Raw genomic sequence first — 23,863 nt, 5'->3', positions numbered from 1 at the left:
CTGAATAATGATTTTTCATACAATTAATGTTTGTAGCTACATGTTTTTAATATCCATGACTGACCTATAACGTTATATGGCACAAAATAATATGAGACAGAAAATAATTAAAGTTCAGAAATGTAATGCTCTTATCAAGGTTTAATGACATCAAGAATGACGTCAAAACTGAAATAGTTTGGTGGACATCGGACACATTAACTTTTATTTCCTGGTATTGATCTGGGAATTATTCATTTGCAAATTAAGCACTGCACACACCCAATTAAACATTAAACTGTTAAACTGATTTAATCTTGATTTGTTATGCAGTTTAGCTTTGGTTAAAGAAATACACATTCCTTGACCCGATTAAATCTCAAAAGCTTTTTTTTTAAAAAATTACATATCATAAAATGGATTAGTACCTTGCGAAACAACCAGTAGCCTATATACAGTCAAGAAAATGTCTAAAATGATGTACTGTATCAAAATGAAGTTACCAAAACAGGACAGAATCATATAAGATTAATACAGAGGTTTTTATTAGTCTTCCAGATTTCAGACAGATTTATAAAGGACACTGGTAGCTAAATTTGAGCCTTTACATACAAATCATTAGGTCTATTGGTCTATTTGCCCATAACACATGAACACAAAAAGTGTGTGTGTGTGTGTGTGTGTGTGTGTAACCAGGTTAGTTTTATTTCTGTGGTTTAATTTTTGAGCAAAAATATAATTATTATCCAAAACTAATTTATCGTGATTAACATAAGACACCCACTAAAATGTCACTCAATTTAACAAGACTTTATATACAAAAAATTCTTGACAGCCATATTTAGAAAAAAAAAATCTATATAAATAGTTCACACTTAGATTTTGGTCGATACTATTACCAAGTTCGACATGCTGTCCAGGGAGAGACCCCTGAACTAGGAGATAATTGAGCCCAGGGCTCCCTCCTGGTTGAAAGGCATGTAATACAAATTAATTGTGTTTTTAAGATATTTATACTTTCTCATTCTTCTTTGAAACACCTTGTGTAAGCTATTTGAATGCAAATATTTAACAATTAGAAACTGTATATTGTGTTGATTGACGGTGAAAAATTACCCATGTTATGATATTTGTAAATAGTTATTTGAAACATTTAAGTACTCCCTTTAATTTGATTAATAAGCATCACACGCGCACACACACACACACACACACACACACACACACATATATATATATAAATATATATATATATATATATATATATATATATATATATATATATATATATATATATATATATATATATATATGTGTGTGTGTGTGTGTGTGTGTGTGCGTGTGATGCTTACGTGTGTGCGTCTGATGCTTACGACACAATGGTGTCATGGTTCGGTACGTTTTAGATACAGCAGAAAAGAAAAAAGCTAGAGGATTTCTCTGACTGAAATTTTTTAATGTATTAAAACTAACATCATAAAATTATGATCGTTTTTTTTTTCTTTTACTTTAATCAGATAGAGCTATACTTCTGGGGTTTCTGCTTAGCAGCAAATAAAACAAATCCTTTATTCTCAAAACCAAAAAGCCGCTTTTAAAAAAATAAATGTAATATTGCAGTAGTTAAACAAATAAAAAGAAAAGAACAATTTAGTTTTTATATGGAACTCAGTTTTTTTTTTATATTCAGAAAGATGAGTGTCCACCTTCTCTTCAGAAAGCACAGATCTGCTTGATTTTACTCTCACCTGCCATTTTAGTGGATCTGAAAGCAGGAATTATCTGACCCAAATGGGCTTATGAAGGAATAATTTAACGGGGCTCTATTACATTTAACATTTTCTTAAAACCCGAAATGTCCACTACCGATTTTTTCTTGGTAGTACTGGTGCTTTTAACTTAAAAAATTTAGGTGCACCAGACAAAATTTAGTCGCACCCACCAAAAATGATGAGCACCAATACTACACGTTTTATAATAACAGATTCTATTATATATTAACACTCTAATTGCAACTAACAAATAAACAAAAATCTGCTGTGCTCACCGGCCCTGCACGCACTGCTTGACGTGAATGAGATTAACTGAATTAACAATAATAACTGTGCACTTCTTACGGTTGAGAACATTATAACTTATTCTTAATAGTAGTACCGGTCTTTTCATGAGCAGCAATATTAGTTTCTTCTCAGTGAATGCATGCTCTTTGGTGATAGTGAACTTGGTGTCGCACGGTTGACAGCACCATGATGATTAAATGAAGGATTTAATAACGTTCCAACATCTCGTGCTTAAAATTTGTAGATTCAGTGGCAAACACAGTTAACGTTACCTGAAAACTCTGTCCCACCGCCTTCACGGTGAACGCTTTAGTCATTTTTATAGTGGACTTTAACCATTGGAAGTCTATTATCCACTCTTCGAAAAGTGTAAATGCTGGATTGACATTCAGCACATGATCACTAATCAGATGCGTCATTAGTTGTAACTCCAGCTGGTTTCTAAAACTAAATCTGTCAGCGTTGTTTTCATTTTCTTGGATCCAGCCCTTTACATTTTCGCGCCTGTGGCACCCTGTCATCGGAACTGAGTGATTGACAGCTGATATTAACCATCCCTTTGCGTTCTGTTCTAGCACAATGGGCTATTAAAAAGAGCTTGAAGGCGGGGCAAGCATTGTGGGCTTTTTTGTACGTATTTTTTCTTATCTTTTTAATAACTCGTTTCTAATAACAGATTTATTTTATTTTTGCCATGATGACTGTAAAAAATATTTTACTGGATATTTTTCAAGACACTTCTATACAGCTTAAAGTGACATTTATAGGCTTAAATAGGTTAATTAGGTTAACTAGGCAGGTTAGGGTAATTAGGCAAGTTATTGTATAACTATGGTTTATTCTGTAGACTTACTGTGAAAATTTCCTTGTTCTGTTAAACACAATTTAAAAAATATTTAAAAAAGAAAAAAAAAATCTAAGATGGGCCATTAATTCTGACTTCGACTGTATGTGTGTATACACACACACACATATATATATATACTAACATATGTATATATACTAACACAACATTTGTTATTTTTCAGAAACTTTTTGTGCTCCCATGTAATGCTTTATATTGTGCTGCTCCTGACTAAGTCTTCCATCTCTGCAGTTTGTTCCTGTATTTGTATAGAGGAGAGCATGAGATTTGTGTCAGGACTACACAAGTGGCCCCAACGCTGCCAAAGAATACAGATTAGAACATTAGAATTTTAGGCACATTTACTTCATTAAAAATAAGTATCAAAATTAATATAATTATTTTGCTTGATTGGGTAAAATAATTAATTTGCAAAATTTCTCAGACTTTCAGATTTCCTAAATGTTTAAACCCAATGGATGGATAAATGTTCCGTGAATGAAACAAGTTCAGTCTCACCTGTTTCAGGCTGCCTTTACCAGTACACATTTGGCCCAGTGCCCATCCAGGCACCAGCAGAATGGAGGACAGAGCCAGTAACCAGCCAAGTACATGTGCCCAGTCCGGGTACACATACCAGCGGTTATAAGTCAGAGGTGTGTACCTCACCATAGAATAAACAAAAGACGTCTAGAAATAAACAGAGAAAAATGTGTTACAAATACAGGTTTTACATTTATATTTATGCATTCAGTAACATTTTATCCAAATAAACTTAAATGAATTTACAGCATATTTTGGATAAAGTGTTACCCATATTTTTTTTTGGTTAGGGGTGTGGAATAAAGCCTGGTTTATACTTCTGTGTCAAGTGATTGCAGTGACCCACGGCACATGCTTTGCACGTAGTAGCTGTGCATTTATACTTCTGTTGCTGTTAATGTTGCTCTGCAATAACACATTCAAAAAAATTTTTTCTAAACGCTACCTTAATGTACAAGAAGCTAAAACTCGCTCGGAACTAGCAGATGTGCAACAACTTAAATTAAAGGATAAACAAAAAACAAAAGTTTCCATCTGAAGCTACCAAGCCGACCAATAACAGATCTTGCACTGCATGTCGTTGCGACATGTAGTTAAATTTTTTGAGAGGTGAACATCAGCACCAGCCACCGCGTGTTACGCAACCATTAGCAGACTGTGCTGGACCATACATGTGTGCGTAATGCAGAAGTATAAACCAGCCGTTAGCATGGACGGAGATGATGAGTTCCCACCAATATCCACTGACTACAGGAAATGCCGTTCCCAACCAGTAATTTAATTAAATTAAAATTTAACTGTCAACATTAACTTAGATATGCAGACTTTTCTTGCAGTCTATGGTTAAATCACGTTTTACTCAAGTCTTACTGCCCCCCAAAAAATATGAATGTTGTGATTGCCTGTGCCTTTCCCTGTTGTAATGTGAGATGGCTATGTTTAGATGTAACAGCAGCCAAACTGTGTGGCGGTTTTCACTGTACAAGAATATGGTGTGTGATGTGGTTCACACATGCAGGTGAGAATGGCGGCAGCAAAAAAAAAGAAGGTGGACATAAGGAACTTTAAAAAAAAAGGTTAAGTCACATAAACTTTAGTTCGCTACTCAATGAGTTCATGATAATAATAGTAACGTTAATGCTAGTGTTTTTTTCTATGCTAGGGCTTCATAGATTCTACCCCCTTGTTATTGGTTCAAGCATGGTGTTTTTGTTGAGAATAAAATCCATGATGTTGTAGTTTTTAATACCATTCTTTACTATTTGAATGACTACTATTAAAATAAACTAATGGTTCATTTTGTGATCAAGCAAACATCTGTGAAATCCAGCTATAGATACAAACCAGGGACACAAGTGGAGTCAAGTATTTCCAGCACAGCATGAACCAGTAGTTGGGTCGTGACTCTGTCATGTCCTTGATTATGTCAAACATTTTTTCAGCCCCTGTGTCAGAAAAAAATGAGCAAAAATAGTTAATGCAGTCTCTTAACATTTTGTATTGTTAGGTTTACTGTGTTGTTTATATTCTTTTAGTTATGTAGTCTGTAAATTATTTTTGCCGCCTGTTTGACTCTCACCGAAGATCCAACCGATGGTCAAAGACTCAAACACAGAGAGGAACAGAAAACAGGCTCCATTACTGGCATAGTTATCAAACAGCTGGAATACATACATCCCCCCCTGCAGATCACAATGCAAAATTACTAGATATGGAGGAAGATTACTTTGATATTAACTGTGTTCCAGACAATAGTCACATTTCTGAGTTGAGTTGTTTAATAGATGCTGTGTAATATGCGTTTTTCAGGATGTGGTAGTAACATGGTTCTTGAACAGAGGTTTTCAAACTGTAGGGCGCACAGGGAATAATATGATTAACGTTATCTCCACAGCTAATTATCAGGCACCTGTAAAGTTAATGCATTCCAGTAATACACAAATAAAATGGAGCAGGTGCTTTATAAAACTAATGACAGAGTTTGAACGAAAGTTAAACCGGTGAGCATCTGACAAAAAAGTGCCTTCTGAATCAAATCACAGGATGGCCTACTGGATGTTTCACTAACTTTGAAGACACTACTGACTACCCTTACATGGTTATCAGTAATAGTTATTTGCCTTAATCTATACGACAATAATATAATTACGTAAGAATATTTAATTCATGAGAGAAATGGGGTATTTGACGCGAATATGAAGGACTGGTGGAAGAGTGTTGCTTTTATTGATACCACACGTTGAATGGAAAGAAAAAAACTCAGCATTTTGTGATGCGTGTGTGTGTGTGTTTGTGTGTGTGTGTGTGTGTGTGTGGTTGTGTGTGTGTGTGTGTCTGCAGCCCTTTACTTACAGCTGTGTGTGTGGATCTTGTCACAAAATAGGCCTATAGTGAAAATATACTCCACATATCTTAATTAATTTCTGTTTAGTTCAGTTTAGTCGGATTAAGGTGATAAAAAATTGCTGATTACACGGTAGGCTCTTAATCAGAGTATTGTCTTAATGGTATAAAATACTTAAAAGTATTGTTGCCTATGTAAACATATTTTACAAACATGTTGTCCTAAAAGTTCGAAAACACCTGCTTGAAGACTGGCATGACTGCTGAGTTTCAACCTGGACTTGAGCAATAATCAGGGCTACCAGACCCTAGAACAAAAAGACACTACAATTTAAACTGCATCTACGCTCATGTTAGCCTATCTGTCCTTATCCTGAGGTTCACATGATTTTGGATCTGCTAACCTTTTCCCAGACAAAAATCATAACTGTTCATGTGGACATGGTTAGCCTATGGTAATCAACTTTCCTCTCCCTGCCTCTCCCTCAACGAAATGTGTTACAATTTATTTCATTTTCAAGGACTCATTAATACTCACCTCTCTCATAGCCTCATTGTCTAGGGGTCTATCGGTTTGTGTCAGTATAAGTGATTTATGAGGACTCTACATAGACGTAATGTATTTTATGTGGTAAAAACAGCTTATTAAAAGGCCCAAGCCCTAAATCTAACCCTCACAGCAAAATATCGTGATTATAAGCATTTTAAAATACAGGAACACAAGGCATGTCCTCATAAACCACCTCCATGTTGTAATACGTGGGTCACACCTATGACATTATACAAATTTCCGAACGAACACACACACACACACTTCTCTGACCTCTGTAACCATGATGAGTTGTCCAAAGAAACATGTGAGACAGAGGAGCAGGACAAACAGTTCCCGACGACCAGCTCTGCGCAGCACCTCAGGGAACAAGTCCGTCACTGATGTAACCACACACTCCATTGCAACAAACTTTGAAGGATACAAAAGATAATTCATTCCAAATGTTAGAACTTATGATAAAAAGTCATCTAGCACATGCTATAAAAAAAGTTACTATAATATTTACTATAACCTGTTAAATTTGCTGTAATTATTTATAATAGAGTGTTAAGGCTGACACGTTTTGTGATAGAAGTTTAAGGGTGCTTTCACAACTGACTTATTTAGTTTGGTTGAATCGCCATAGAGTTTATTTTCCCTCTTGGTGCGGTTCGATTGGGCAGGTGTGAATGTAGCAATCGCACCCAAGTGTGCACCAAAAGCAGACCAAAAAAGCGTACCAAGACCTGCTTGAGAGGTGGTCTCGGTACAGTTTCAAACGAACCCTGGAGCGGTTCGTTTATGATTAGAATGATACCACAAAAAGTACTGTGCCTTTTGGACTAATCCAGCTGTCATAGGCTGATGCACTGTGCATTATGGGATATGGAGGAAAAATATTTGTTGACAGCGCTTTACCAACAGAGAGAGAGAGAGAGAGAGAGAGAGGGAAAAACATTACCTGATGGATCATTGGTAATATTTCCGCAAGATGACCATGTCGCAGTTTAGCTGAATTAATTCACACCTCTTCCTGAAGTGACGTGCAATGCATTAAAACATTGTTTTCCAGCCGCAGCCGCGCTTCATTCTTAAAATGTATAGTTTGTCTAAAGCAGGGATACAATCAGTCTGGGCAGTTGTTGCTACATAATAAAAAGCTACATTTTGTGTCTGCTGAAGTGTTTACTTGCAGAAGTTCATTGGCATTTTTCCGCATGTGAATTCTGACTAATCGATAAGCAGTTTAGGAAATATGTTCAACAACATTTAGCAAATGAGAGGTGTGGATTTTGTCACATGACTGCATTTTGGTTCTTTTCAACTGGTTAGGACCAAAGACAGCAGTGTGGTGTGAAAACGACCCAAAGACGACAGAAAATGCAACAATGTATCATTTATTGCTCTTGGTTCGGACCAAATGAAGCAAACTACAGATGTGAAAGCACCCTAAGAGACAGATATCTATGTTTATTTTATTTTATCTTATTCTGCAGCTGAGATCAAAGAGTATTTTTAAAGTAGAACTCTTTCAAGACAAATGTACAGCTCATGAAGTGCTAAAACATATATTAATAATTTAGCAATCTATAAATTGTTAATATGTCATAATGTATTAACTCTTTAATGCTACTGCATATAGTATAATAGTATAAATTAATGTGTCTGTTGCCACAATAGGTTGGTTAGCTAATGATTTTCTAAGATATAATTAAGTTATGACTTGAGGCTCAGACAGGACTAACTACCTTCTTAGAGCACATAACCAGTTAGTTAACAGTATTCAACATTAGGTATTTTCAAATCTTTAGCTAATAATTAAAGGTGCAGTAGGTGATCTGCCAAAATGCTAACCGGTTAGCATAATATCTTTGAAACACAGTTCCTCCCCTGCCGTCTAAAGTTACGCCTCCCAACACAAGAACGTGCACGGTAAAGATGACAGCAGACCAACCAGAAGTTCATGTCATTCACCAGCTAGAAATGTAGTAAGTGGTTGACCGACTGGGTACAGAAAATTACCAATAGCTGTAAGGGAATTACCAATGACTGTAAGGGAATTACACTTATTAATAAGCCATACTTACATGCTATTTCAGAGCGAATATTGAGAGTAGCATGGTAAACAATATAGGGAGCACGTCACAAGCTGTCATTTTTCAAAAATGAATCAATGTGATATGAATATAAAACTAACTTCAGCTCAGTAAAGCAGGCTAGGGGGAATAGCACTATTTACTGATGTTTTGTTGTTAAAATAGAAATCTACATTATCGATGCTGTAAAAGGGCCCTTATCAAACTGAAAATAGTCAAATCAGTCTTTTGCCAGAAGATTTCAGTGGCTGAACATCACTTCTGTGCATGTTACCCATACATTACGCAACACAATCTACATCAACTCTGCTTGACTATGAGTTTTAAACAGAACATTACCTGCACTGGTACAAATCTACATTTGCTGACAGACAGTTTGGGCCATGTATTAGAATTAAAGGAAATGTCAGCCTGACAATGTTTAATTGGGTGAGCATTTTTTAGTCTTTTGTCTCACCCAGAATATAAAAATACAAACAAATACATTTATATCATTTACTGTAATCATTACTATTTGAATGTGAAAGAGACTTTTAACCAGCACAACAGAAAATGTTTCTAAAGACAATCACCTACTGAACCTTTAACTAAAGCAGACAACTCAATGTTAAAGTACATACCTTTGACTATTGTGGTAATTGACGTATGATTTTACATTATTAGTGAATATGATATGTTACTGGGAATTAATACATCATGGTGACTCATTTAACTATTATTCATAGATTGCTTAATTGATAGATTATTGGTTTCTCATGCAGTAATAAGTGATTGATAAATTGAAAAACTATTGATAAATTGTTTAAGTTTTTGTGAGTTATACATTAACTCACAGGTGTCAAACTGGCCACAGCTCTGCACAGTTTAGTTCCAACCCTAATTAAACACACCTGATCAAACTAATTGAGTCCTTTAGGCTTGTTTGAAACCTACAGGTAAGTGTGTTGGAGCAGGGTTGGAACTAAACTGTGCAGGGCTTCGGCCCTCCAGGAATTGAGTTTGACACCCCTGCATTAACTCATGATTATCTTTGTATAAGCAAAGTCCCTTTAAGGCAGGGGTGGCCAATCCTGTTCCTGGAGAGCTACCATCCTGCAGATTTCAGTTAGTACCCATATTAAACACACCAGAACCAATTAATTTGGACCTGAACACCACGTGATAATTACAGGCAGGTGTGTTTGATATGGGTAGCAACTGAAATCTGCAGGAAGGTAGCTGTCCAGGAACAGGATTGGCCACCCCTGCTTTAAGGCATAGGTCTCAAACTAAATTCCTGGAGGTCCGCAGCTTTTGCTTCAAGCATACACAGCTGATCCAACTAATCGAGGTGTCCAAAAGAGTCATGAACACCTTCGTTAGTTGAATCAGCTGTTTAATCAGGGTTGGAGCAAAACTGTGCATAGCTGTGGCCCTCAAGGAATACTGCATCAAGGAGTTTAAGAACTATGGTTTAAAAGTCATTTCACTCGGTGGCCATCTTTGAAATGCCTCTCAGGCAGAAGGCTGTGCTCGAGAATTCTGTCTAAATGTCTAAACTGTTAGCCAATCTGACAATTACATTCCATATTTGGAATCACCAATAAAATTAAAGAATAACTGTCTCATAATTTTTATTTCAGCATGCGCAGTTGAAAGGAACGAGATCATGACACCAAACTAATTAATGGCTGTTCTACACATTATCATCCACTGGTTAATGTTTCATCAGATTGCGCTAGTCTTCTCAAGTAATTCACATCTTCCTTCAAAAATCTCCTTCAGTAGTGACTCTTTGTTGACAAGTTTGTAGAAATTTTAGTAGTTGCTGTCATGTGATGTGTGTTTGACAAGATAGACTGTACCTCACGTTCGTTTTATACAGATTACAAATCCATCTATTACATATACAAATTTTAATATATTTATGTCTGTGAAGTAAGAATTTGCTTAGATTTCAGTGAAATTGTTGACCACAAAAACTGTCGTAAAAGCACATGACTGATCCGAGCTTCTGTCCCAGAGGAACATAAGTCCATAGCAATTGATGATTGGCTCCTGTACTAGTAGACAGGGATTCATTTGCCATATTGATCATTACACTTTTCTCCATTTAAAACAATATGAGTGTTATGTCTTGCGTTTTCTATGACCTTCGGTATTACTGATTTTTTAATGCACATTAATGCAGTTGTATAATAAAGTGGTACCAGAAAGTGGTACAAAAATTTAAGGGTCATTAAAATAAATCTTTGGGGTAATCTATTTCTTTAAAAGTTATTTGTAGTGCTGTAGTTTGATTACGGTCTACAATTTAAGTGTATATTTAACAGTTATATTTTGGTTTGTATATAGATAGAACAGACATTTAAACATAATCATATAAAAGTGTAATTAAGTTTTAGTTTTATAAACTGCAATTGAATACACGTTAAAATGCTTTAAATGGACATAGAGGAGCTCACCTGTGAATCTAGGCCAAGCAAAATAATCATGATGAAGAAGCAAACAGCCCACAACTGAGGGAAGGGCATCATGGCCACTGCCTGTGGATAAGCAATGAATGCTAGTCCTGGACCTGACAGAGACAAAGGGAGATCTTTAAACATTTTACATTCTTAATCCGTAGGTTTGTCTTAATATGTTATAAAGCCTCCTGTGTTTTTATGAAATAGTGCAATACCGGATTCTGCTACTTCTTCAACAGGGACGCCCTGCACATGAGCCATGAAGCCCAAGACTGAGAACACAGCAAAACCAGCCACAAAACTGGTGCCACTGTTCAGAAGGCAAAGCCAAAAGGAGTCTCTGATGGACATAGATATATATAAAAATTATTATAATTTCTGCATTAATTAATCAATTCATTCTTTTCATGGTAAATACTAACCTGTAGCAGTTGTTGCTGTATTGATTATAGCTGCCAAGTGCAATGAGAATACCACTACATAGACTATATGAAAAGAAGACCTGAGTTCCTGCCTCCATCCAAACCTAAACAAACACACAACTTAGAGTTTATTATTGACTATTTTCAAAGCTTCAAATTTGTGCATTCATTTTATTTTCATCATAGTCCCTTTATTATTTGGGGGTTGCCACAGCTGAATGAACCGCCAACTTATCCAGCATATGTTTTACGCAGTGGACGCCCTTCCAGTTGCAACCCATCACTGGGAAACATCCATAAACACTCATTCACATTCATACACTACGGCCAGTTTAGCTTACCCAATTCACCTGTACGACATGTCTTTGGACTTGTGGGGAAGACCAGAGCACCTGGAGGAAACCCACACAAACACGGGGAGAACATCCAAACTCCACATAGAAATGCCAACTGACACAGCAGAGGCTTAAACCAGTGACCTTCTTGCTGTGAGGTGATCGTGCTACCCACTGCGTCACCTTGACACCCAGCTTCAAGTTTTAAATGCCATTAATAAAAAACCAATGTCATAAATAAAAAAAGCAATCAGAATCTATAGCTATTGCAAAAAGTAGTTATGGATAAAACAGTTATTGTGCTTACCAATAACCTTCTGTCAATAACATTTTTATGTAGTTGTGATGAAAAAAAGTAGGTTTTTTTTATGTATTAAGTAGTTACATTCTTGTATGGGGTGGCACAAAAACAGCATACGTTAATGCTTTTAATTTATAGTATAGGTTATTTATTAAGTGTAACTGTATATGACATGGGCCTAGTGGTTAGAACATTTCTGCTGTGGTTTGCATGTGTCAAATTGTAAACATAGACTTTAAAAAAATAAATAAATAAATAAACAATATCCTACTTAATCATCATCATCATCATCATCATTAATATTATAACTATTATTAAAGTAGGATTTTTTCATTTTCTAATAAATAATAACTATTAAATTTCATTTCTTTATAAATAGCCTCATTATTTCTTTATTTCTTTAATGTATATATGATATTAGAATATGTGTTAGCTTTTGTAAGTGATTTAATGTTTAAGAATAGAATATGTAGTATTCTCATTAATATTTATATAGGAAACATAGGCCCTATATCTGCCATTTACTTATATTTCAATTAATATGAAAAACGAGTGCATATTTTTACCAAAACCAATATTGGATTTTTTTTTATCTGTGTGTGTGTGTAAAACAATATAATTTGCACAAAGAAATGGTGCTCTTCTCTAAAGAAGTATAGTTACTCCACCCACTTTAGAGCATCATTATGGGCATTTTACATTATAACTAACATGGTTTAAATGATGGATCCGCGACAGAGAAACAACGGGTTTTGGGAAACACTCGTCACTACAATGTTCTATTCCCAAACAATGCATCGTACTATGATAGTTCAGCCACAAATTACATCGTTGGGAAAGGCACCCCTGATTAGCTCAAAAAAATAAATAAATGAACATTTGAAATGAAAACAAAAGTTATTTAATGTCTTGTTACAATTTAAAATGAAGATTGAATACTGATATATAATGGGTTATGAGATCATGATGGAGTTTCACACAATGTTCTTAAACTAGATTCCTGGAGGGCCACAGCTGGTTTTGCTCCAACACCAATCAAACAAAGCTGATACAACTAATCAAGGTGTTCATAACTACTAGAGACTATTAAGCGCATGTGAGTTGAAGGTGGTTAGAGCTAAACTTTGCAGACCTGAGGCCCTCCAGGAACTGAGTTTGAGACCATTGGTCTAACACAAATTTGGTTTCAAATGAGTTCTTGTTTATTTGGTTATAAGGTATCCTGGAAGTAGAGGGCTGATGGTGGAGTTACCTGTGGGTCAGCAAGATGAGCCGGTTCAGGGTACAAGTAAAACACAACCCCCTGCAGAGCTCCAGGAAGAGTCAACCCACGAATCAGCAACACAAGCAGCATCACATAAGGAAATGTAGCTGTGAAATACACCACCTACGTAAAAAATAAATAAATTAATAAATTAATTAATTAAATTATATATATATTTATATTGCACATAATTATATGTATATGTATATAATTTTACACATACACTTTATCCACAGATGTACTTCATTAAACATGTTCACAGACATCACCTATATAAAATTGCTGGTTAACTATGTCTGTATATTCATTCCTTCATTTTCTTGTCGGCTTGGTCCCTTTATTAATCTGGGGTCGCCACAGGGGAATGAACCGCCAACTTATCCAGCACATTTTTACGATGCTCTTCCAGCTGCAACCCATCTCTGGGAAACACATTCACACACTCAATCACACATACTCATACACTACGACAATTTAGCCCAATTCACCTGTATTGCATGTCTTTAGACTGTGGGGGAAACCGGAGCACCCGGAGGAAACCCATGTGAATGCAGGGAGAACATGCAAACTCCACACAGAAGCGCCAACTGAGCCGCAAGGTTATAATATTTTTGGATTTTTCATTAATTTCATTAGTTTTTATAAGTTTTAGAGGCAGATTTCCTAGTTTTTATTAGTTTCTATATTTTAAAATGTCTTAGTTTTAGTTTAGTTTTTATTAATTTCAGTATTAGTTTCAGTTTTTTCTAAATGAGAATATTTGTTAGGTACAATATTCAAAATCAACAGGATAAATATTGTATAATAAAAACGCAGTCATACATTTTTTGAAACATGTATTCAGAGGACACATGAACACTATCATCTACCACAATCATCTACCCATCTTCAAACTGAAATACAGCAGCCCACAAGATAGCAGCCCTAAATACAATATGTATGCAAGGCTGCTTGTGAGGTTAGACACACAGTAGTGATGAGCAGGGCCAAATTAATCAATGGACATTATGGGCACAGATCTATTTAAGCCCTCGGTTTACCCGCGCTGCAGTTGTTCCAAGTTCAGTTCAGTCATACAGCAGGCTGTACTGGTTGTGTTTGGTTCACTGAATTACGCATGCGCAGTATTATCGGTTCACCACCTCTCGATGTAATGTTACTGTTCTAATAATTGAATGAGAGCGTATATTGGATTATTTAGAGTCAGAGGGGGGTATTAGGCTTGTTATTAAGTAAGAAGTGGGTGGATAAGTGCTTACTGGAGACGCGAATTGTTTCAAATAATTCAGTTCGATTTGGTGAACTAGTTCAACCGGTTCACGTAAGATCTGGTTAAAAGATTCGTTCGCGATCGCGATACAGAAATAAAACCCATTATTGGGCTCACGTGTTAAAGTAATAGTTTCTGTATTTAATGCTGTCACCGTGCTGCTGTAATGTCCACTTGTTGTTGTTGTCGCAGGAGCAACAGAAAGGATGACTCGAGGAAAACCGGCTCGATCTGGCCAGTGGCAGCAGGAGACTCTGAGGTGCGAAAGGGTCAAACACAAACATCTGCAGGGCGGATTATATTTACTTCTAAAAGGCTTACAGTAAGATTATGTATTAAATACCTTTACAAATACGAAAACGAAGGAGGTTTTTGCTATAATTCTAGTTAGTTTCAGTTAGTTTTGTATGTACACAATACAGTTTCAGTTAGTTCTAGTTTTTGAAGAAACTCTCGTTTTTATTTTTATTTCAGTTAACGACAATTATTTTACATTTTAGATTTCGTTTTTTTTGCTTGTTTTCGTTAACTATAGCTAATAACCAGGGAGCCAAAGTTCGAACCAGCGACCCAGCAATTTTCTTGCTGTGAGGCGACAGCACTACCTATTGCGCCACTGCGTCGCCACATCTGTATATAATAAATTATATTTGATTGTAACTTTACCCTAATTTAATTTCAATGCAATAATGTGCATCATCTTTTTTAAAGCTGCTTTGATATATATATATATATATATATATATATATATATATATATATATATATATATATATATATATATATATATATATATATAAATATATACTCTCTATATAAATATATACTCTCTATATATGCTCACACCCATATTTTCAATTGGAAGCTATACAGTATTATACTTTGCATATACAGTACATTAGATTAGTCAGTACTGAAATAAAAAATCCAGTACACCCAATTGTATATGCTATAGAAAAATATTAAATACAAAATTTAAAAAAATATTTTGCTTGAATTTAATTGTATTATCTTTCAATTTCTAAATATGTTTGGTGACTAAAATGTTATTTAAATAAATAAATATGTTCAAGAAGCCTGTTTGGTTTAAATACACCAAAATATATTGCCTATATACACTGAGAAATGGATAATTTTTTTTAAATGGGGTGAACTCAATTGTGCTAAGCACTATATATATATATATATATATATATATATATATATATATATATATATATATATATATATATATACATACATACATATATATATATATATATATATATATATATATATATATATATATATATATATATATATATATATATATATATATATATTAGTAAAATACAATACTGTACCCGTATTAGATGCCAAATAACATTTTTTTAACAAAAAAAACTTTTTTTTACACACTTGTGGCATCAAACTGCATATATATTTAATATATCATGAGTAGCATTTAAATATGGCTGTATATCATACCTGTCAACATTGGAAATTCATTGATTCATTAATTTTCTTTTCAGCTTAGTCCCTTTATTAATCCAAGGTTGCCACAGCGGAATGAACCGCCAACTTATGCAGCACACTTTTACGCAGCGGATGCCCTTCCAGCTGCAACCCATCTCTGGGAAACATTCACACACACTAATACATTATGGAAAATTCAGCCTACCCAATTCACCTGTACCACATGTCTTTGGACAGTGGGGGAAACCGGAGCACCCGGAGGAAACCCGAACGCAGGGAGAACATGCAAATTCCACACAGAAACGCCAACTGACCCAGCCAAGGCTCCAACCAGCGACCTTCTTATTGTGAGGCGACAGCACTACCTACTGTGCCACTGCGTCTCCCTTATTAATATTATTATTATTATATTTATTATTAGTAGTATGTGTATATGTCTGTTCAAACTGGGGATGTCCACTTTTTCTCCACTTCAAACGAGTGTACAGAGTCCGTTTGAGAAACAGCATCTATTTATCAGTATGGAGAGCGTCTGACAGTCACGCATCGCTACATGAACTGACTGTTGTGAGGATTGCATTGGAAAGGCAATAACGCCTGTAATGGAAAGGAAGGGAGTCCCACGTTTTTTTATATTTCAAAGTGTTTTAATGCCTTAATAAAATTAAAGCAGTAAACAGATTCACATTTAAGAGCAAGACCTCTTGTGGTTCGGTGGTATGGGTTGCGTAGACAGAGCATCAGCTTTTTAATGTTTATTGCCACCTTTCATAGACAAATTAAAAATACAGAAAAATACCTTTGCGAGATCATAACTGGAAAAAATTGTGAAATACAGGAGAATCCCAGGAAAAACAAGATGATTGACAGGTATGCTGTATATCAGCAGATGTAATTACCTAAAGCCAAATCACTGCAGTTTTGATACACAGCCATATCACACTGTTACTTCTGTATTATTGGTAATGTTAAAGCAGGCCTTTATCTTGAAAAACAGTAAATGTTAATTTAAATCTAAACATTTTTCAAAGTTTGTGAGACAAAAAAAAAAGAAAATAAATTTGATATAAAAATTACATGTATATGCATATTTCAAATATTATTTTAGACAAATTGCTTTGAATTAATATTCTTGCACACCTTGCCTGTAGATTTGACTCCTTTCCAGATGCAGAAATAACATATGATCCACATTACGAAGAGGCATAAAGCAATCTCCCAGTTGATCTTGCCGATCTCCTCAATACCTCCAGAGAGAGACAGAACTCTGCGTCTGTACAGTGGGACAGTAAAGAGAGTAATGGTTGGCTATTTTGCAATTTTCCCCAAACTGTTTTATTTACCATTTAACAGTTTTTTTAAGCATTTAGATTTGTTCTTGTATGTGTTTATGTACTCCCAGAACTCAGTAGCTGCAGATGTTGAATTAATCTGTGTTGTTCGGTTGAAAGTAAGATTTCCTGCAGCAAGATTTACACAGTTGTCTAAAAGAGAGGGAGAGAGAGAGAGACAAATAAGGAAAGAGAGAATGTTTATTACAGTGTTGTTTTAGAATGTTTATTACAGCGATTCTTAAAATATATTTATCCACTGGGTTCAAGACACCATCTCCCGCAACTTTTATTCATTCATTCATTCATTTTCTTGTCAGCTTAGTCCCTGTATTAATCTGAGGTCGTCACAGCGGAATGAACCGCCAACTTATAAAGCAAGTTTTTACACAGCGGATGCCCTTCCAGCCACAACCCATCTCTGGGAAACATCCACACATACACACTATGGACAATTTAGCCTACCCAATTCACCTGTACCACATGTCTTTGGACTGTGGGGGAAACCGGAGTACCCGGAGGAAACCCTTGCAAACGCAGGGAGAACATGCAAACTCCACACAGAAATGCCAACTGAGCCAAGGATCGAACCAGCAACCTTCTTGCTGTGAGGCAAACGTGCTACCCACTGCGCCACTTCGTCACCTGCAACTTTTATGAGTGTGTAAATTGTTTTGTCACTTTTTAATAAAAAACTAACAAACAAAAAAAAATTGCATTTACTGTGGACTGTGGGGGAACCTGGAGCACCTGGAGAAAACCCACGTCAACACGGCGAGAACATGCAAACTCTACACAAAAATGCCCACTGACCCAGCCGAGGCTCGAACCAGCAACCTTCTTGCTGTAAGGCGATTGTGCCACCCACTGCATCACCTTGTTGCCCCCTTGTTCTTTTTGTTTTGCCATTGTTTTTTCCAAATGTAGAAATTTTGAACTCTGATTTGGGCTAATTTGGTTTGTAAATCTGTTCAATTAAGTGGAGTAAGACTGGAAGTTATTTATTTGTACTTGTTGGCCTCTGTTTTAACTGCATATTCAGTTATACACAATAATATGTACAACATTATTATCACCTGTGTTCCAGATGTTGTCACAGCTGGCCCACGGCAGTTGTGAGCTGAAAGAGAAGATGAGATAAAAAAGCGCCCAGGCCAGAATGATGGTAAAATACATGCAGCTGTACAGCTCTATGAGCTGTCCTGCATAGCCAACACCTGATAAAAGCAAACAGACAAAGTATCTAGAAGAGAATAAACATTGAAATGAGAAGGTTATTAATCAACACTGATTGTACCAGGACAAATGCAAATTTGGGAACTTGAAAAATTACTTTCATGACATATTTAAAAATATATTTACTGCCAGGGGAGAAGCTAGTGGAGCTGACAAGCCATATGACACCTGATTATATGCATAAACATGGCAAATACATTTTTGGCAATGGAAAAAAGTTTTAAGTGTGCCAAAAACAAAGTTTGAATGAAAACAAAAATGTCATAATATGTTCATAAATCATATTAATCCTTTACAACATATTATATTTTCATAAATATTTCTTAAATTAATATTTTTATGACTCTAACCCTGAGCCAGTGGACAGAGGAGATGCCAGCATGTAATGCCCCCTTCATGTGTGAACTGCCCCATGACTGTCTCCAGCAGGAACAGAGGCACTCCACAGGTCATCACAAACACCAGATAGGGTATAAGGAACACCCCTAAGAACACAACAGTTCAAATTGAGATGAATACAATTACAGTGTTAACTATATGGCTGTATTTTAACAATCAAAGTGCAATGTCTAAAGTGCATGGCGCAAAAGCATTAAGGGCATGTCCAAATTCACTTTTGCTATTTTAAGAACGGAAAAGGCCAGAGTGTGGTCTAGCAGGGTGTTTTTTTATTCTCTTAAAACGAAGTAATAGTATTTGTGACAATTTGCATTTGTATAATCATTATTATTCCTATTATTAGCATTATAATTATTAGAAGTAGTAGTAGCATTTATTAAATTATATTTGTTTTAATAAAAACAAGTTTAGATTTGTCTACCTGTCGCGTTTTGGGATCAACATATGGGGCAACAGGAAGTGTGTTTGGAAATAACTGTTTTCTGACCACACTTCATTATTATTGTTCATTTATTTATTTTTTTTTCTGGAAATTAGAACTGAATTTAGAAATAGTTTTGAAACAAATCTTTGGACTTAAACTTACAAAATGATCTAGGCTAATCTTCAGTGGAGTGGGTTTCCACAGCTTCCTTACTCCACAAAAGTAAAGCCCTGCTCACATTGGGTTCAGCCACGATTTTGTCATCTGAGATAAATTTGGGAAATCCTAAAAAATTCCTGAAATCCTGCGCTAAAATCTGTGATCTTTAATCGTTAGTTTGACATGTTCAAAGCCAGCCTGTTATGCCTGTTATAATTAGATTTGTCCTTCGATTAAGTACTGGCAGTGTCAGAAGATTTCAGACACTTTTCAGCAGTGTGACAATAGCTGCATTGAGCGTTAATCCAAGAATTAATAGGAGCTCTGAATTTGATGACGCGATTCATGTGACAATTAAAATGACCTAAATGTCAAAACAGTTTTTTTCTTCCTGGTTTTATCATGCTGTGTCTTAATTATATGCTTTTAACACGCTACAGATCACGCTACAGTGTCGCGGGTGGATGACGTTAAACTCTGGGAGAGATTTCTTCGGTGTTTGCAACGTCTTCATTGTCATTCAGTCTGACATTATGATGGCTGAGATCATACAGTGTGACATGAGAGCCATGTTTGTGCAGTCTAACATGCTACAATCATCCAGGATTATTAAAAAATCTCACAGTGTGAGCTGACCTTAAAGGAGTAAATTAAAGAGTAAAAAGAAAGTTAAGAGAAAGTAAAGAGGCTGAAAAGAGGAGGCCTGTTCATTATCCTTGAGCAGATTATCTGTTTACTGTTTTCTTAGGAATGGGAGATGAGACTCTGATTGATTTAATGCATGTTATGTTAAAAACACACCCATAACTTATTAAGAGAAAAAGCACAATCCTTTTTAGACAATGTGCCACAGCGCAGATCATATATTTTTTGTCCTTAAATCGGACATGATTGCTTTCGCTCCATGTGCTTCAGATTTTGTGCTTAGATTGTAAAATAAAGCCCCATCTGCATAAAGATAAAGAATGAGCCACCTCCATTCTTGCTCTTTCTGTTTACTCTTTCTCTTTACTTTACTCCTTTACTTTAATGGGGTAAAAAATTGGTGTACTCACTTCACTGAAGACATCCATTAGTCTACATATTTAATTGTTTTGTTAAGCGCAAATTTTTTTTTCAGAACTATTTCTAAATTCAGTTCTAATTTTGAGCAAACGAATAAATGTACAATATTAAGGAAGTGTGATCAAAATTTATTTGTTTATATCCAAACACACTTCCAATTCCTATATATATCCCCTATATGGTGATGTATACATTTTCAAAACCAGTGACGTAGTGCAAACTGCATGGGTTTGAATTCAATTCATAAATTCAATAAAAATGTAATCAAAGCATTTCTTATTCTGGATTCAATTCTTTGCAAAAAGGCAAATTTGACAGCCCAAACAGAAAGACAACAAATGGCACTGGCAATAGGCTACAATGACAAGCAAAGGTGGTGAACTGAGTTCTGTATTTTGTTGTCCATTGTGGAATGATTAACTGAAAGAGCTCATATACTTGTTTGCAAGTTGTGTTGTTTGAAGGTAAAACTAGCTTTTGTTGCATATTTTAAATGTTTTGACACGGTATGTGCCTTTTGCAAGCAAAATGTGTCATTTTGACCATGAGTGCCGCTGTTTAGGCCTGTGTGTTAACTGTTTTGAAAATGTGGAGTTTCAGTTGACAACTACATCCAGGCAATCGAGAAAAACTGTAAATGAGAAGGAAATTTAGATTTGACACACGAGTGAACAGTTTTGGGAAATATATGAGCTTTTGCAAGTGTGTTGTGCTAAACTGTAAAACTGTTTTACAAAACAATATTAGAGTGTTGAGAAAGTAAATGTTTCAAGAAATGAGCTAAACCAAATGAGAATGTAAAGGTAAACAGTTTTGATAATATTAACTGATTAATATTAGTTAAATATGAAAAGCATCCTGTTTTTACAAAGCATTTCCCTCAAATCTATGTGAAATATAACTTTTTACAGTCAAGCATTTCTGTTTAAAAACTATCAAACTTTTTAATCTGAACTTTTTGATGATATACACTAAAAACTAACTGGATCATAAAGCATTTCTCACAATCATTTAGAATTTCTCTCAAAATAGTTAATCATCGAAAAAGCATCATGCAACAGCAAACTTAAAAGAACAGCTAACATAAAAGCATCATTGAACAGAAAACATAAAAGCATCATCAAACAGCAAACTTATTACATTTTTAAACGTTCTTCTTAAGTGACATCAACATTAACAATTCTGAACATTTGCTCACAACATCTCATTCAATTCCTTATTTAAGGGTAAGGGACAATTTCTTTACAAAGAAAAGCATTGCTGTTCTGAAAATATTACATTTGGAAAGTCTGTCCTGGCTCATTGTGGGAAAACAACTAGATCAAACGAATCAAAGTGAAACTGCGCTGGCACTGTGGATGATTTTGTTATTAACCGCAAAAAATAAAAAATAAATAAGCTATGATAGGGTCTAATTTTTGGTCAGTTAACAATAAGACATTGCTTGTAAATATTTCACTTTTATTTAGGCTAACAGTATGTGCTTTGCTCTTTTTTTGGCTGTTGAACAGAATTAATTTAAACTAATAAGCTATGTTTCTTCTTGTTTACTTTGTTGAAAACTGAACAAAAATATATTAAAATTAAGATACAAACTACACCAAACCAAATTTGTTCCAATTTTTTTTTAAATATAAAATTATAAAAATGATCATGATGCCCTTATGATAAATTGGAAAACCAACAAACAAAAAACAAGTAGCAGCAGTTATGCCACTGTCTATGCCAATGTCCAAAACTCGACAGGTGTGGACGAATCTAAACTTGTTATTTTTATAAAACAAATATAAATATGCCTATAATAAAACACATCTAATAATAACAACATTAAACAAATACAAACTGTCATTAATAAACTGACTGCAACAGAGACAAATTTCAGGTTCAGAAGGCAAAGGAGGAGGTAGGTTTTTATATTCATGTAGTAAACAATCATTCTTTAACATTTTAATCCTTTAATGTTTTTCATATGTAAAGATGTGTATTGCAATTTGCTGTACATTATGTGTACATGTTTTGGGCCTGCATTAGGCTTATTCTGCAACTAAGCATGGAGTCCAGCCAATGAACTCAGTTAGGTGTTCTAAATGAGGGTGACAAAATGTAGAGCAGTGGGTACCCTGTACCAGGATTAAAAACCACTTGTTTAATGCATACAATAAAATGGGCACAAGCTCACAGACTATTGACTAAAGTGAAAAATGCTTGCGACAATGTTTCACTAAAAGTCTTTTAAAGAACTATTTCCGATTAACAAACTCAGGCTTTACTGAAAATAAACAGCCACCTAGTAAATGTTACAATCCTTAGATGAGGACACGATGATCTACAGCAACTTAAAACTGTTATTTTAATTACTGTATTTAGAGTATGAAATCTGTTTTTAGGCTATATCATACCTCCTCCATTTCTGTAGCAAAGGTAAGGAAACCTCCACACGTTACCCACTCCAACCACATTTCCTGCCACAGCCAGAAGAAACTCTGCTTTTCTGCCCCAGAACCCTCGCTCCTCTGTTTGTCCTTTAATTGTGTTCATTTCTTCTCTCCAACACTTCCAGTTTTCAATGATCTTTCTGTCAGTGTTAACTGTATATTGGTGGAGGCGAGTAACATTGAAAGAGTTAACTGTTCATTGTGATTGTCACCCTCAGGTAGAATATTTAACTAAATTTCGAGAGCATTTATTTGAAAGGTACAGCCTCTGGAAAAAAAAATCCATTGACTCTACTGCTGCTACTCTTGTTGCTGCAGTTTTACTGAGCTGCTTATGTGCTTATGTTCTTTTTATTATTTATTTGACACTATTTAGATTAACACTTCCGTTATTCACACATTGATTTTTATAAATTATTCATCACACCAGGAGTATTGCACACAAGTACAATTAAAGGGCCATGAAACCCCCTCGTTTCAGCAGGGTGTTTTCACACCTCTACTTTGGAAAAAGTCAGAAAAGTGGGCGTGTCCAGCTCTGTTTAGGGAGGAGTGTCGGAGGAACTAAAGTGGGAGGGTGTGGGAGTGTCTATTTGGGCACGCTGAGTTTCAGAGTCAAAATACACACACAGGAGAAAGTGATGGTGTTTAACCTACATGGACATCTGTAGTCGAATTATTTGCCAAATTATTAAATGTTGGACTTAAACTGCAGTTTGGCTCTTTCATTCACGGAATTCATTCATGCCCCTCGCGACAAACGAGATATTTGATTCGAGGAACTGCTCTAAGCATGTATTTTTCATGCAATGTTTGATACCGCACAGCGAATGAGAGAAAAAAACCCTCCGCATTTCCCGGAAACTTAGATGCACACGGCAGGTAGCGTCAGAAAGCTGCATGTGGTTCCCACCAGTGCCGATA

The 23,863-nt window shown here is 35.4% G+C and overlaps 1 protein-coding gene across 3 annotated transcripts; it reads right to left on the bottom strand.

Moving 5' to 3' along the window:
* Window positions 1-1,352: 1,352 nt before the first annotated feature.
* si:ch211-132b12.3 lies at window positions 1,353-23,839 on the bottom strand. 3 transcript variants are annotated; one of them, XM_073928695.1, is made up of 14 exons: window positions 22,904-23,283; window positions 18,808-18,942; window positions 18,298-18,464; window positions 17,287-17,374; window positions 17,031-17,163; window positions 13,155-13,289; window positions 11,267-11,370; window positions 11,060-11,184; window positions 10,842-10,954; window positions 6,593-6,730; window positions 5,006-5,108; window positions 4,771-4,871; window positions 3,403-3,573; window positions 1,353-3,202 (listed from the first exon to the last, which is right to left on the bottom strand). In XM_073928695.1, the coding sequence occupies exons 2-14, from the start codon at window positions 18,837-18,839 to the stop codon at window positions 3,095-3,097; spliced, it is 1,518 nt and encodes a 505-aa protein (XP_073784796.1). In that variant the 5' UTR covers window positions 18,840-18,942; window positions 22,904-23,283; the 3' UTR covers window positions 1,353-3,094. The 3 variants fall into 3 exon arrangements, with proteins under 3 accessions (XP_073784796.1, XP_073784797.1, NP_001076419.1); XM_073928696.1 differs by having other exon boundaries at window positions 1,418-3,202; window positions 18,298-18,341; window positions 22,904-23,839; NM_001082950.1 differs by having other exon boundaries at window positions 2,887-3,202; window positions 18,298-18,438; window positions 22,904-23,108.
* Window positions 23,840-23,863: the final 24 nt, after the last annotated feature.

The sequence above is a fragment of the Danio rerio genome, chromosome 18 (assembly GCF_049306965.1).
Source record: "Danio rerio strain Tuebingen ecotype United States chromosome 18, GRCz12tu, whole genome shotgun sequence".
In the NCBI taxonomy this organism is placed as follows: Eukaryota; Metazoa; Chordata; class Actinopteri; order Cypriniformes; family Danionidae; genus Danio; species Danio rerio.
The sequence above is the reverse complement of the archived record's forward strand: the minus strand, read 5'-3'. Positions and strand labels throughout refer to the sequence as shown.